The sequence below is a fragment of the Pholis gunnellus genome (genome assembly GCF_910591455.1).
Source record: "Pholis gunnellus genome assembly, chromosome: 17".
In the NCBI taxonomy this organism is placed as follows: domain Eukaryota; kingdom Metazoa; phylum Chordata; class Actinopteri; order Perciformes; family Pholidae; genus Pholis; species Pholis gunnellus.
This window is the reverse complement of record NC_136544.1, coordinates 7872807-7887774: the sequence shown is the minus strand read 5'-3', so window position 1 is coordinate 7887774 and position 14968 is coordinate 7872807. Positions and strand designations below refer to the sequence as shown.

Here is a 14968-nt window from a genome sequence, read left to right as displayed (position 1 = left end):
GTGGTACAGCACTAGTCGCTTAGTCTGATTCATTTTCTTAGTTTCCTTTTTAAAGAGCCAGGGCTGTTAATGAACAATATTTTCAGTGCAAACAGAACAGACAGCTAGCAGAGCATGAGGAGATAATCACTTCATTTAACAAAAAGCGTTTTTTGATTAGAATCACTGACAGCTATCGATAAACAGCTTTTTGGAAAGATTGTACATTACAGAGAGGTCTTTAAATTGATAAACCAAGTACTTACCATCATTGATGTGCAATCCGTCTCCTTTTCCATCCATGTTGACTACTGGTCTGTAAGTTATGCCACAATAGCTCTCCTAACAGAAATGTGTTGTTCTATGTGCTCTGTGACATCACAGCTTCCATGGAACGTATGAGCTCTAGAATGCCATGGTTCCATTGTGTTTTTCGAATAATAACACTGATAGTGTACATTACTGTGTTTATATATGGTGTTGTTTTTTCTCAACAAATCATATGAAAAGACACAAACCAGCAATGAATTGCTTTTCACCAGTATTGCCTGTAGGCCTGTCAGACTATGTAGCCCAGTGGTTCTCAAACTTTTTCTGTCACGCCCCACTTTGGAGCAAGAAAAATGTTCATGCCCCAACACAATTGTAACAAAATGGTACATGTTGAACTATTATTGAAATAACAACATTTTGTGACTCCTCCATCTGTGCTTTTTCAAATAATAGAATAAAGAACATTGCAATCACTTTCAAGTATACCAGATTGCTCCATCAGACAAAAACAAATACTTTTTGCAATCCCTTTGTTAGAACAATGCCAATAAAGTTCTATCTGTGCAAAATAACTAATATTTGGCATAAAATAGCTTATTGTGGCTGCAATTAACCTGTTTTGCACTGAATATCTTTTCAAGATAATAACAATAAAGTGCAACCTGTGAAAAACTAAACAAAACAAGTTCAAATATTTGGCAATAAAGAGTTTTACTCTGCATATCTTTTCAAAACAACAATAACATGCAACCTGTGCAAAACAAAACAACACGAGTGCAGATATGTGTGAGCCATATGCTCACACATACAGAAGCATTTTATTTTAAATATGAGCTTTAAAATGTAGCATTCTGGTGTACTCTGAGAAGAAAATTAAGTTTAAGCAAAACTTTAAGCAAATATCTATTTTATTATTCAGTTATTAATCAGTATTTGAGCTCTATTATTATTAATCTTTAACATTTTTAGTCATATAAAAACAAAGATAGCGAGAACCATCGCCTGTACCAATAAAGTGATTAGTTTTCATTACTGTATGGCTTAATATTAACTTCTACTGTTACTGTAAAGCTGTTAGGATTGTAGACTATCTTCTATTTGCAATTAATATGCATTCAATCCAGTTCAATTATTTAAATGAAATGATAATCTACTCTGGCTAAGGTAGCTTGCAGAGGCTGCATTTAGCATACCCTGCCTTATCAATGTATTTAAAACACTGTGACAGCAGGAAGCTGTACTCATGTCTGTTTAGACCTCCACCTTTATCCAGACCCAGCTCCGTCACATCTCTGCCCTGCGTCAAGCTGCGCTACACAAACAGCCTCCTCTTCCTGAAGCTCTTTGACCTCAGCATCTCATCAGTATCTGGACCTTTCATTCTACTTTGAGTTAAAACAAACAACCTGCAACCAGATCCGCCGGTGTTTGGGTTTAACGTTAACGAGTGACCGCGTGAACTGAACCGGAACACGCTGCATGTTTCATCACGTTACGCTTTTTCCCCCTAAATCGCGATAATGACGAATGTTATTAGTCAATAAAGTTTTGCATGCAGTGGACGTTAACGTAACCCAGCGATTCTGAACTGTAACGGAACATAACGGAACTTAAACTTTAACAGAGGGAAAGACGCTGTAGACATCTTAACGCTGATTGGCCAAGACTCGACACGTCACATCAAAGATGTTTTATTGTGAGGATCACCACCTTTTCTCCTCATCTCACTCCAATCTGAGAAACGATGGCTGGCCAGTTGACCCCCCCCGTATTATTTTACGAATAATAAATGCAAAACATACGAGGCTGGCTGTTAAATGTATAATGCGTTTTATCTCCACTGTCAGCACAGCACACATTTTAAATTGTGATCATTTGTTATTTAACGTGTTAAATAACAAATTATCATCAATTTAAAATAATTCGATTGAAATTGACTTCCTGTGACGACGTGTGGCTACTGTATTTATCCAATAAGTTAGCCACCTTCTACACTCAACTAATGAGGGCGACGCATTCCTGCTGCAGCTTCAACACACTCAATGTCATCACCCGGGCTTTCACGTTAACCACCACTGCTTTGAGCCGTTTGAGTCTGGCTTGGTTTATATTTTCTCCAGTGTTATTCCAAATAAATCTGAAAGGGTCGGCCCGCAGTATGCTTCTTGATGCTGCCATTATTTTTGACTACATATAAACAAATGCCAATAACTGGAAAAGTGGTTTTCCTCATGATTTCCTTTCCGTACATACTGTGCGGCAAACCATGACTTATTGTGCTCTATGGCAGTATCAGCGCCCCCTGCTGTCCATTAGTTTTCCCTTCCTCCCTAACCGTAGCCAAATGGCAAATGCCATGAACAAATTTAAATTGCCAAATGCAAAAAATTAAATACAAAATATCTATATACATGCATACATATATATATATATATATATATATATATATATATATATATATATATATATATATATATATATATATATATATGTATAAAATGTAAGTTCTTCCAGTTCTTTACGCATTTCAATATTCAATTCTGATTCCCTTTTCATATTTCTATACCTATTTTCAATTTCCTCTTTACAATTATCATTTTAAATTTGCGTTTTAAATTTAGTTTTTCTTTTTAGGTTTAATTATGGTCTGATTATTATAGTAGGGTAGTGAAATTTAAATTGTCTATTTATGAGCAAAGGACCCTCCATGCGTTGAGGAATGTTGTGTCCAGTAGGAGGCAGTAACGAGGCGTTAAGGCAGCAAACTGCTGTGAAACCTCAAAGACAGTAGAAGAAGAAGAAGAAGAAGAAGAAGAAGAAGAGGAGCTGTCAGCTGTGAAGTACCGACCACCACCAGTCCACAACAAACAGCACAGGAAACCAGGAAGGAAACCTAGGAGGAGAGAGACTGAAGCTCCGCTTTAACAGTAAGGACACTGTTGTTTATTTATACGAGAAATAAATGACTTAAACTCCTCCAGCGTTGATGTTGTTGTTAATGTGGGCGAAGTCAAATATTGATCAACAGGTGCGCTAAGTTAGCGTTAGCTCTCTACTTCGCCCCACACACTCTTTAAAGTCCTAACTGAGGCAGTTTAACTGTAATGTATGTGAGATAACTGACAACATGATGTCAGAATAAGTAATTATTAACCGCTGCTGTTACTTTTCTGTTGTATGATGTCATCGTGTTCTTAAATTGCACTTTAACTAATACTTGCTAATCTGACTAGCACCCGTCAACTAGCTATTCTTCTTGCCAACGTCAAATACCGTTGACGCTAATTAGTTAGTCTGTGATTGTGCGTCTATGTTACGTTATTGCATCACGTGATGTTAATAGTTGTTGGATCGCTGCCCTGTTAGATGTGACAGTGTCGTGTTAATGCTGGTTATCCATTAACTGTATCGGACATCAGCTTTGACTAGTTACAAAAAGGGTTTGATACCCGATCTGTTAATCGATGACATAGATACGAATAGTCTTAGCTGTGAATCGTTAGTTTTGTCAGGTTTCATGGTGTTATTCAGACCCGTGTTGCTGTGTTAACGCGGAACCAGTGGATGTGCCCTTTGCTTTGAGGCAGTGTGAGAATTGAGGCTTACTGGAGCTGCTGGTCACGTGATACCTTGTAATCCACAGATAAGCCTGTGTGGTGGTTCTACAGTACGAAGCTGTGCTGGTTAGCTCAGCTAGTCTGAGGAAACCTTCACCTTTTTTAGTGTCAAATGACAAATATTGCGTAAACCGCATTCTAACGAGATTAACTATTAATCTTTAACTTGTATTCACAATGGAAATTACATATCACATTTTACATCCCTTAACTTAATTGCGATGGTTCACTTTGTGAGTGTAACAACATTCCTTCACCTATCATGAGATCAGCACGAGGGGGCTTTTTGTCACACTTGTGCTAAACTAACACCGAGCTGACGTAGGCCTCCCTCATTAGTGGTCTTGACACCAGGGTGCCACGCAGGGAAGAGTGTAGAATGTGGATCTCCTCCCGATCACTCGCCTCTCGCCGACTAATCGCCCGTATATCGATGTTCAGTTTCCAGAGGTCCCGTTTGGTTCTAAGGGTGCAGAGCGCTCCCACCCTTCAGCAACATGGGGGAACTCTTCAGAAGTGAAGAGATGACGCTGGCTCAGCTCTTCCTCCAGTCAGAGGCCGCCTACTGTTGTGTCAGCGAGCTGGGAGAGATCGGGATGGTGCAGTTTCGTGACGTAAGTCTACTGTTGCTGACTGACCCCCGTCAGTGCTGAGCAAGTGCATGCCTTCAATGTCGTGTTCATCATGTGCTCACAGCTGACCCACTCATTCCACACATGAGGAAGCCCATTCCTGCCGAGCCCTGAGGGAAGCTTTGTGCTAGAGTATAGGATGGGCTGGAACAGAGTAGGTCTGTGCACCACCAGCGGCATCTTAATAAATATATCGGATTATACGTCCTCCACCAGTTTTAAACAATAAAAAAAATGTAAATGATGATGATGTAGAAAATGAGTTTTGCACTTCATAAAAGACTATATTATTGATCGGGGTAGCCAATGGATAAGTGTGCAGAATTTGAGCACATCATTCAATAACTGATATTGGAGCCGCTTAGGTGTGTGTGTTCTTTGTAAACATCCATGTACTGGTGCGTGACCCTCACTAATGTTTTTTTTTTTTTTTTTTTTTTGTGCAGCTAAATCCTGATGTGAATGTGTTCCAACGGAAGTTTGTCAATGAAGTACGACGATGTGAGGAGATGGACCGCAAACTGAGTAAGTGAGCTCACAAATTGTCCTCCACTGCCATTACAGGAGCCCTGTGTGGAAATCAATGCTGCTGCTCAGTCTCCTTAACCACACACAAGACCTTTTTTAAGAATTTAAATTTCCACCCTGTGCGCCTCTTTTTTTTTTTTTTTAATCCTTGTTACTTCTTTCTCGCAGGATTTGTGGAGAAAGAAATAAAGAAGGCCAACATCCCGATAGTTGACACAGGAGAGAACCCTGAAGTCCCTTTCCCAAGAGACATGATCGACCTGGAGGTGACCTCTCTCTCTCTTGCTCTCTCTCTCTCTCGCTCGCTCTCTCTCTCTCTCTCTTGCTCTCTCTCGCTCTCTCTCGCTCTCTCTCTCCCCCCAAGATAAACAGTGAGCTCTCTCTGCGCAGCCTTCTGCTGACCCCTCTGTATGTCTCAACACAGGCCACGTTTGAGAAGCTCGAGAATGAGCTGAAGGAAATCAACACCAACCAAGAAGCCCTGAAGAAGAACTTCCTGGAGCTGACCGAGCTCAAGCACATCCTGCGTCGCACGCAGCAGTTTTTTGACGAGGTCAGCTTGACTTGTGCACATCGGCCTTTGTAAAGAGAAGTTGTGCTTTTTATTTTTAGAATTGTTAATTGCCACTGTTGTAACATCTCAAACCTCCAAATACATCTTTGGGAAACTATTTAATATGTATTGATTCAAAATCACAACTTACTAATGTTTTAGTCTAAAGGCGGACACGTCTGCTTTGCTTTGGTGTAATTCAGATTCTGCTGAAAAGCTGTCTGCTTTATACACACACACACACACACACACACACTGGAGCATTTATTGCTGCTTGATCTGGCAGAAGCTCTTTCACTCGTGATCGTTTACGGTTGCTCACATGGTCTTGGCTCATTTACACTAGCCAGTCACATTAGTTAATAAGCTGTAATTCCACTGCTGTATAATACTTTTTTAAAATTCATTTTTCTGGAGCAAAGCCTCGTCTGCCCACCTTTTGTCCACTTGATTGCCTTCACGTGCAAAACTGTGTTGACCCACAACGCTAAGTCATCTTTTACAAGTTGTTGTGGGCTTTAATTGAGGTGAATCATTGAGCCGAAAACACGGCTGTTTATTCATTAACGGGAGAAAGCCACCGTCTATGCTGAAAACAAACACTGGAAACTGGCTCTTTTGCTGTTGCTCCTGTCCAAATCTCAACATTCATGTGAAAATGAACCGACTCTCATGCAGATGGAGGATCCCAGTTTACTGGACGAGTCCAACACCCTCTTGGACCCCAATGAGCCCCACCGAATAGCTCCGCTCAGACTGGGGTGAGTCTGCGTTTTCTCTTCCCTCCATTCAAAAGGATTACGCTTCACTGGGAGATTTCCATTCCAGCCAATCACCCCTCGCGCACACACCGGCTCAGGCTGCCCAGCTTAACACAGGCAACACAGGCCCCCTTTTAAAATCTACTCACAATGCACATTCACAGATGTGATTTATTTAAGTGTAGACATTTCAGTCCGTGTTATCACTGTGAGCAGCTCTTCCTTAAGACGGAGCCGAAGAATAGACGCACAACACATGGCCAACCGGTCTCTCTGAAAGGCACTTATAGAAGAGGTCTTTTGTCGAGCAAGTAATTAAGGTTGCTTATCATTCACATAAGGCCTATTCCAGATGTTCAAGCAGACGCAATGACCCAGGCTTTAAAACATTTTAAAGGATCTATGTACGGGATATGACCTATAGAAATAAAATGGGAGACATTGTTAGCGTTTGATAACTATAACGTTTCTGTAATTCAACTGTGACGGAAGCTTTCTCTCTGTTCTAGGTTCGTGGCCGGAGTCATTGGCAGGGAACGTATTCCCACATTCGAGAGGATGCTGTGGAGGGTTTGCCGAGGAAACGTGTTCCTGAGGCAGGCGGACATTGAAGATCCTCTGGAGGACCCGACCACGGTCAGTACCGTCTCAGCGCCGATGTCTTGTGAAAGTGGGGTCGGACGTTAACGCCGTGTTTCAGTGATTTATTAAGTCCTGATGTTCCCACAGAGCGACCAGGTCCACAAGTCGGTCTTCATCATCTTCTTCCAGGGAGACCAGCTCAAGAATCGGGTCAAGAAGATCTGCGAGGGGTACGTGACCCGCCAACGTTGAGCACACTTTTAGGAAGTGTTCTCGGCAAATGGATCCTTTTTTTTTAATAGGCGCTTCTTTTTCATCCGTCTTCAGGTTCAGAGCAACCTTGTACCCGTGTCCAGAAACGTCCCAGGAGAGGAAAGAGATGCTAGCAGGGGTGAACGCACGCATTGAAGACCTGCAAATGGTAAAAAAGGGAAAACAGCAACACAATGTTGACTCATTTAACACAGGAAAAAAAACCACACTTGAATCAGTTACTTCTCTCGTCTTTGTTTCTGCCTCATCAGCAGAAGAGAAATCCACTGGAAAGCGTCTGTAGAGGAAATTTCACAAGGCATCTAACACATTCACGCGTAACCGTTTATCCACTTGTGTTGAGGCCAGATTGACGAGACGTACATTTTCATTCAGGTTGCACAAGTGACATAGAATTCATGGTCGCAACAGGATGTGGGCCTACAAGTTAGCTGTTTCTGCTTTGTTTGCGTCACCAGCCGCTGATATAAATCCTGCTAGAGGAAGTGGAATGCAAGCAGAACTGCTCTTGTCGCTCTAATTTAACCATCTTGTATATTTGCCGCGCGACGATGATACGTCTGCCCATATGGGTGTTTTACATCGTGTCACACATCACAACCCGCATATCACAGAGATCGCATGTGTTGTACTCCCTGCAGGCTGTTAGAAGTGAATCTCTCGCATGCTACAGACTCACGGCTCACGGCTTCACAGTCCGGGGAATGTGGACCGTGGCGTTTGTTTTGCTGGTCGCTATGAGGGCTGAATGAGGAATACTATTCGGACAGCAGTCAGCTATGGGTGGGCCTTTTTAAGCCTCTCGACAGAAGGCGAGACCGCGCCCGTAGGCGCAGAGCGCAGAGCTTAGATATCCTGCTATTTGCTGATCATGGGACTCGGCGGAGTCATACAGCAGCATACCTGGGAATATCTTATGTCTCTTTCGGGAAAACCTAATGGATTAGACCGCCTGTTGCTCTTTAACATGTGACTTACTGCTCACTTGTCACACCATTAAATGGGAATGTATGATGAATGTATGCTATGTTTAGCAGCCTTTTCTGATGGACATTATCATTCACATAGCTGTGACTTTGTAAAGCTGGATTTACGGATGAGAAATGTCTTTTCATAGCATTTTAGTTCCAATAGTACAGTGGGTAAACAATAAGTTTGTCATTTCTGATGAAGAGAATAATGTCTTACTCGTCCTCAGATCCGCTTGTAGTTCATAGAAAAGCTCAGGGTTCACCAAAATGGCAGTATATATATATATATATATATATATATATATATATATATATATATATGAGATTTCATTCCGACCAACGGCCACCTCTACTCTTGCCTCCCTCTGAAGGTGCTGAACCAGACCGAGGATCACAGGCAGCGGGTCCTGCAAGCTGCAGCCAAGACGGTCAGAGTGTGGTTCATCAAGGTGAGGAAGATGAAGGCCATCTACCACACCCTCAACCTCTGCAACATCGACGTCACTCAGAAGTGTCTGATCGCTGAGGTGTGGTGTCCCGTCTCTGACATGGACTCCATCCAGTTTGCTCTGCGCAGGGGGACGGTGAGTAACTTGAGTTTAAGGAAAGTACTCGAAAGTCGTTCAAGTTCACCTGGTCGTGTGTTGAACGCAGCAGAGCCGGGGGTTTGAAACGCACAAAGGTCTGAACTACGCCAGTGCGGACGGGGTGTTTGCAGTATACTCAAGCTTTTGTGTGTACTCGAATGCAAAATATTCACGGTGACAACTGTGGTGTATTTATTCAGCTGTGCAATCCCAACTGGCCCTGGTGACGGCATACACGTCACGCAAGTTTCGGTTGCACTGCACTTGAAGTTCAGGTCTTTGAAAGTAAACCGAGCGCGTGTCGTAATCCTGTTGTTACATGACACCTTTCTGCGCTTTAGGAGAAGAGCGGCTCCACCGTGCCTTCCATCCTCAATAGGATGCAGAGTAAGCAGACCCCACCTACCTATAACAAGACGAACAAGTTCACCTCGGGCTTCCAAAACATTGTGGACGCCTATGGAATCGGCAACTACCGCGAGATTAACCCAGGTAAGAGCACGTGTCGCACCTTTTTTTCCTAAACGTCGGACCTCTGTCTGTCGTTACCTGTCAGCGATGTCATGTATCTGTCAAGGCAGATTTTCTACTTAAAAGTCACATTTAATACCTCAGGCAGCTGGGTAAACTAACTGTAAGGCATGCTGCCTCATCACCCGTCATCATTGCCGTTTATCGTGTCACACTTGTGTTGTTTCACCTGCCCCCCCCCTCCTCCTCCTCATGTGACGCCTGCCTCCATACCTCCCTGTCTCCAGCGCCATACACCATCATCACCTTCCCCTTCCTGTTCGCGGTCATGTTCGGTGACCTGGGCCACGGGGTGCTCATGACCTGTGCTGCCCTCTACCTTGTGCTGAGGGAGAGCCGGCTGATGGCCCAGAAGAACGACAACGAGGTATGGATCCCCGTCACGGCCATCCCATCAGCCCTACACCATCCTCACTGGTGATCCAGCTGTGCCGAGCTTCTGTGGCTTCATGCTCATAGAAACCTACTTATCTCTCTCCTTGATGGTTTTGTGGCAGATGTTCAGCATGTTGTTCGCGGGCCGCTACATCATCCTGCTGATGGGAGTCTTCTCCGTCTACACCGGGATCATCTACAACGACTGCTTCTCCAAGTCCCTCAACGTGTTCGGCTCCGGCTGGAGCGTCAGGCCCATGTTCGACGCTCGGCTGGGGGCCAACTGGACGTAAGTGAGACGCTGACTCGGCGCTATGTACCCGGTGTGCGGCCGTAGCTGCGCGGTAGTTCAAGACACAAAAAGTGACCGGCGCTCTCATCCTGTTCAGGTTCGAAACGCTGCAAGGCAATAAAGTTTTGCAGTTGGACCCGACAATAGAAGGCGTGTTCAAAGGGCCGTACCCCATCGGCATCGATCCGGTGAATATTCTTCTTCTTCTTTTGTTGTTGTTGTTGTTGTTTGTCTTGGCAAATGATTATGTATCTGTTAAGAAATGAATCATCAATAATGGCTTGTTGACAACAGATAATGGTGGCACTGACATTAGCTTTCCTCTATAATTAGGTTTATTGTCATTGGATTTTGTTTAAAGGAGAAGACCTCTCACAATGAACAGATTGGTTCTTGGACACTCACCCATCTTTGACCATATTGTCTCTCAGATATGGAACATTGCCACCAACAAGCTGACATTCCTGAACTCGTTCAAGATGAAGATGTCCGTCATCCTGGGAGTCATCCACATGCTGTTTGGAATCTCTCTCGGCCTCTTCAACCACCTGTGAGTGTTTTCGTCCAACATTTCTGCTTAGAATTCTTGTATTTCTTTGTCACCGTTGGCAATAATGTATAAAAACAAAAAAAATGGCGGCGGTTCTCTGCAGGTATTTCAAGAAGCCGCTGAATATCTACTTGGGATTCATCCCAGAGATCGTCTTCATGGCCAGTCTGTTTGGCTACCTCGTCAGTCTGATCTTCTATAAGTGGCTCTCGTACGACGCGAGCATATCCAAGGACGCTCCCAGTCTCCTCATCGCCTTCATTAACATGTTCCTCTTCAACTACAACGACCCCAGCAACCAACCTCTCTACAGAGGACAGGTCAGACACACCTGTTCGTTACACCCATCCATCCTTTTTTGTCCTGAAATGAACCTCGGCAAGTCCACTGTCCTCATTGTCCTGCTTTTCTTTCTTTCTCTCTCCTCCGTGTAGATGGCCATACAATCGCTCTTGGTGGTAATCGCCCTGGCGTGCGTTCCCTGTATGTTAATAGTGAAAACTCTGGTTCTGCGGAGACAGCATTTGTGGCGGAAAAACCTGGTAAGAGGATCAGCGGTGTGACCCGAAATAACACATTGCACCCCAATTATAATCCCTTTTTCTAAATTTTTTTTAATTAATTGAGTTATTCTACTTCTCTTCTACGTCAGGGCACAGATAGCTTTGGAGGGATCAGGGTGGGCAACGGGCCCACCGATGACGAGGCTGAAATCATCCAGCATGACCAGCTCTCCCAGCACTCTGAGGAGGAGCCTGAGGTAACGCTGTCTTCCACCTGATGCCGTTTCCTCCCTCTTTCTCACAGAACTAGAGAACTGGCAACCCAGCCGTTTGGTGAGAGAGGGGTGGGGTGGGGGGGGGGGGGGGTTATAGGATCTCCTCACATCTTTTGAATAATTCAGTCGCTCCAGTTGGAAACGGAAACCGATACCTCATGTTTCCACTTCCAGTGTGGCAATGAAAGGCATCAATTATGGATGACGGTCTGGTTTGGCAAACGGGTTTAACGGGCTCCACACTGTCACTTTAAGACCAAAGGAAACCATGTTGAGAAATTGTTTTGTTTTTTTCTTATTTATTTAGTTTGCTTGTAGAATATTCAGACTAATTCAACTTTTTGTGAAAATGAGACCAGTTGGGTTGCCTGTTTGTAAATCCTGGGGCGCTTTAACGCTACTCGTCGTAAACTGTTGTGCTGAATTATGAGTTGTTTTCTACGGACCTGCCCCTAGTTTAAGTACTACACTAAAGTGTGTTGCCGTCCTGTAAAGTTAACCCTCTTTTCTTTTTGAGTGAATAACCGATTTCTCCTCTCACTTTTCTGTTACACTGGTGTGTGTCTCGTCTGTCTGCCGATCTGTGTGTGTGTGTGTGCGCTGTCAATAACCAAGCGTTGCCTTTTGTCACCTGCTGTCAAGGCCGGCGAGGAGGAAGAGGTAGGACAGGAGCTCACGCTGAACCCCCCCCCCCCCGTCAAAGTGCATGTGTAGCAATTCTGTCTCTTTCTGCCCCTCGCTTTGTCGTCTGCGTACGCTGTCAACCTTTGCCTGCCGCTCTTAGCTGCGTATGTCAGTGTTAGTCGGTGTGTTCCGGGAGTCACTTGTCTGAAGCGTGGGTCGCAGGGACGCCTCAAACCATGGTGATATGCATGAGGGATCAGCAGGGCAGCTGATGCTCTGGGTCCACAGGGTCCTAAGACGACGGGTGTCTCTTCTAATTTTAAGAGGCTTTGCTTGTCTACCGTGGCAAAATGGCTTTCCTATCATTTTTAGCTGTATGATCATATACACACACAATGAAGCAGACTCCCCCTGCGTGGACCTCAGGACCTGTTTGCAGAGATGATGTTCTCGAGAGATTTTAGTTTTCTGACGTTCCATATCTGTCCCGCAGTTTAACTTTGGGGACGTGGCGGTCCATCAGGCCATCCACACCATAGAGTACTGCCTGGGCTGTATCTCCAACACGGCCTCCTATCTGAGGCTTTGGGCCCTCAGTCTGGCTCACGCACGTAAGTCCCACTTTTCCTCCCTTCTTGAATGTCCAGGTTTGAATACAGATGTACAGATGTGCTCTCTCTCTCTCTCTCTCTCCGTCCCACGCACAGAGTTGTCAGAAGTGCTGTGGACCATGGTGATGCACATCGGCTTTTCTACCGGCGGCTTCGGCGGGTTCTTCGTTCTGGCCACCGTCTTTTGCTTCTTCGCCATTCTCACAGTTTGCATTCTTCTCATAATGGAGGGCTTGTCGGCCTTCCTGCATGCACTGCGACTGCACTGGTGAGTTGGGTATTGTTTTAAAAAGAGGAGGACTTTTACTATGGCCAAATGACTGTAAGCACCGTAAACCACAGCTCTACAGCGCCATCCGCAGACGGATGCTTTTGTTTGACAACTTCAGCCAAAGAAGAAGGAGCTACTTCTTCTTCTCTCCAGCGTAGATGACAACCATTTTTTTTAGGAAATGGTAAAAAGAAATGTAAATAAAAGCCAAGTTGAACACATGTCAACAAGGGCGTGTCCCAATTAGAAGTTGGAACGTGTCGGGCTGTTTTGTGTGGCAGCAGAACGTTCTTTGACTCTTTGTTGAGGCAGACATGAGTCTTTTGTTGTCCCCCTCATTAATATCTTTGTCAGGCTTTGCTGAATGTCATCCTGGCTTTTATAATCCGCTTGCACATTTACAGAGCGTGCCTGTGTTACCGCCACGCTTCTTCTCTATAATTACCCTTTGGATGATTATCCGCCGGAATGCCGGGTGACTCGGCTTTCACTGAATGGCCTTCAGAGACAATAAGGTGCCGTTTGGAATGCGGGGAAGCTAATATAAAACACCAGTCCAAATATTGTATTATTTATGGAGCGGCAGGTATTCCTGGCTGCTCGGTTTAAAGGGCATCCAGCCGTCACTTAGCGCTGGCCTTTCTAGAAATGGAGCCTGATCATTTTCCAGAGGGGGAGAGGCTTATGTGTCTGACACTGGGACCGGGTCCAGGCAGCAGGGACGTAGACGGGACCGTGGAATGAAGAGCAGTGGGGGGGGGGGGGGGGGGGGGTGTAACGCTCTGCGACTGCTCCGCTCGGCATTACCCGACCTGACCGCCATCACCACTAACGTGCCTGTGTTAGCGTGAGAGAGGCTTCCTGGTCATTGGACCTTTTTTTTTTTTAATTTTGTTTCCAGGGTGGAGTTCCAAACCAAGTTTTACGTTGGCCAGGGCTTCAAGTTCCTCCCCTTCACCTTCGAAAGCATCCTGGATGGGAGGTTCGAGGAATGAGATGGGACGACTACGCTTCCTCTTCTTCAGTCGATGTCGCTCATCTCTTGAGAATCTGCGTGAAGTTGAATAGTGATTTCTTTTTGTGTGTGTGTGTGAGATGCAGTTTCCATGAGTTACACTCCACAAGATCATCTGTCAGACTGCCATATGTTTCCTATCTACTCACAAATTACTATTCATTCATTCATTCCTCAGAAAAATAGCATTATCTGTAATCCGTTGTGTGTCTTGTCTTAGTGAAGTCATTTTGTTTTACCTGTTTTATTTAGTTTAATATTATTTATGCAAATCTTTCCTTTATCAAATCTGCATATTTGTTCCCCCTTTGTGGCAGTGTTGCAGTACCATCATAAACGAGGTGTTTTGTGCAAGTGTCTTGACTGATTATGTTGTTTGGCGCTTATTCAGAGTAAAGTGACACTTTACGGTTTACAACTTTCCTGTCTGTCTTCTCCACATTGTTGTATCAACGTTATCTCTCTATCTCTGTCTCTCTGCATTGTTCTGCACAAAGCATTGACCCCTCGACCACACTGCGCACTGACCTCACACCCAGAGCTATAAAGGTCCAAAGGGAATACAATTACACTTAAATCAGGATGTCAAGTCAGTGCTTTAAAGGTGGCGACGAACCGACGTTTAATCCTGCGTAGCGCGCTAACATTGCCATAAATGCCCTTTGTGTTCTCTATCAGTCTACACGGTGAGGATGAAGGGGGATCCATAGATGGACGTTCTGTAGCAACAGTGTGCTGATTTTCATTTGTATGTTGAAGCTTAAAATGTTATTGTCGCACTTAGATGGGAGTAAGAACTGCTGACACTTTAAAATAATACTCAATCCTCAGAAATTATTTTTCACCCACATTATTAATTGTGCATCTCTGTCAATAAATTGGAAAGAGCTGGATTAAGTTGTGGTTTTGTTTTTTTCTCTTGTGTAATTTTCTCTGCTCAATCTGCCACAGTGGTGATATTCCAGTGTGAAGGGAAAGTATTCAAAGCCTTTACTTGAGTAAAAGTAATACTACACTAATGTGATGGTACTCATTACGCAGAAAACGGCTTGAGAATCTCTCGCTCTATATATATATATATATATATATATATATATTCACAGTGTATAGATAGATAAAAGTAGTCTGGTAAAAGTATCTTCCTTTGAAAAATAAAGGAGTAGAA

At 44.1% G+C, this 14968-nt stretch overlaps 1 protein-coding gene across 2 annotated transcripts; it reads left to right on the top strand.

Moving 5' to 3' along the window:
* The first annotated feature begins 3041 nt into the window (after positions 1–3041).
* On the top strand, positions 3042–14696 carry atp6v0a1a (ATPase H+ transporting V0 subunit a1a). Of its 2 annotated transcripts, XM_079177959.1 has the most exons (22): positions 3042–3179; positions 4311–4483; positions 4948–5026; positions 5198–5295; positions 5454–5582; positions 6261–6343; positions 6853–6979; positions 7073–7155; positions 7253–7346; positions 8541–8753; positions 9098–9248; positions 9515–9654; positions 9785–9951; positions 10052–10142; positions 10386–10504; positions 10608–10824; positions 10939–11046; positions 11157–11264; positions 11898–11942; positions 12400–12517; positions 12614–12785; positions 13690–14696. In XM_079177959.1, exons 2-22 carry the CDS (start codon positions 4367–4369, stop codon positions 13781–13783), a joined length of 2553 nt encoding a protein of 850 aa, XP_079034085.1. In that variant the 5' UTR covers positions 3042–3179; positions 4311–4366; the 3' UTR covers positions 13784–14696. The 2 variants fall into 2 exon arrangements, with proteins under 2 accessions (XP_079034085.1, XP_079034086.1); XM_079177960.1 differs by lacking the exon at positions 11898–11942.
* Positions 14697–14968: the final 272 nt, after the last annotated feature.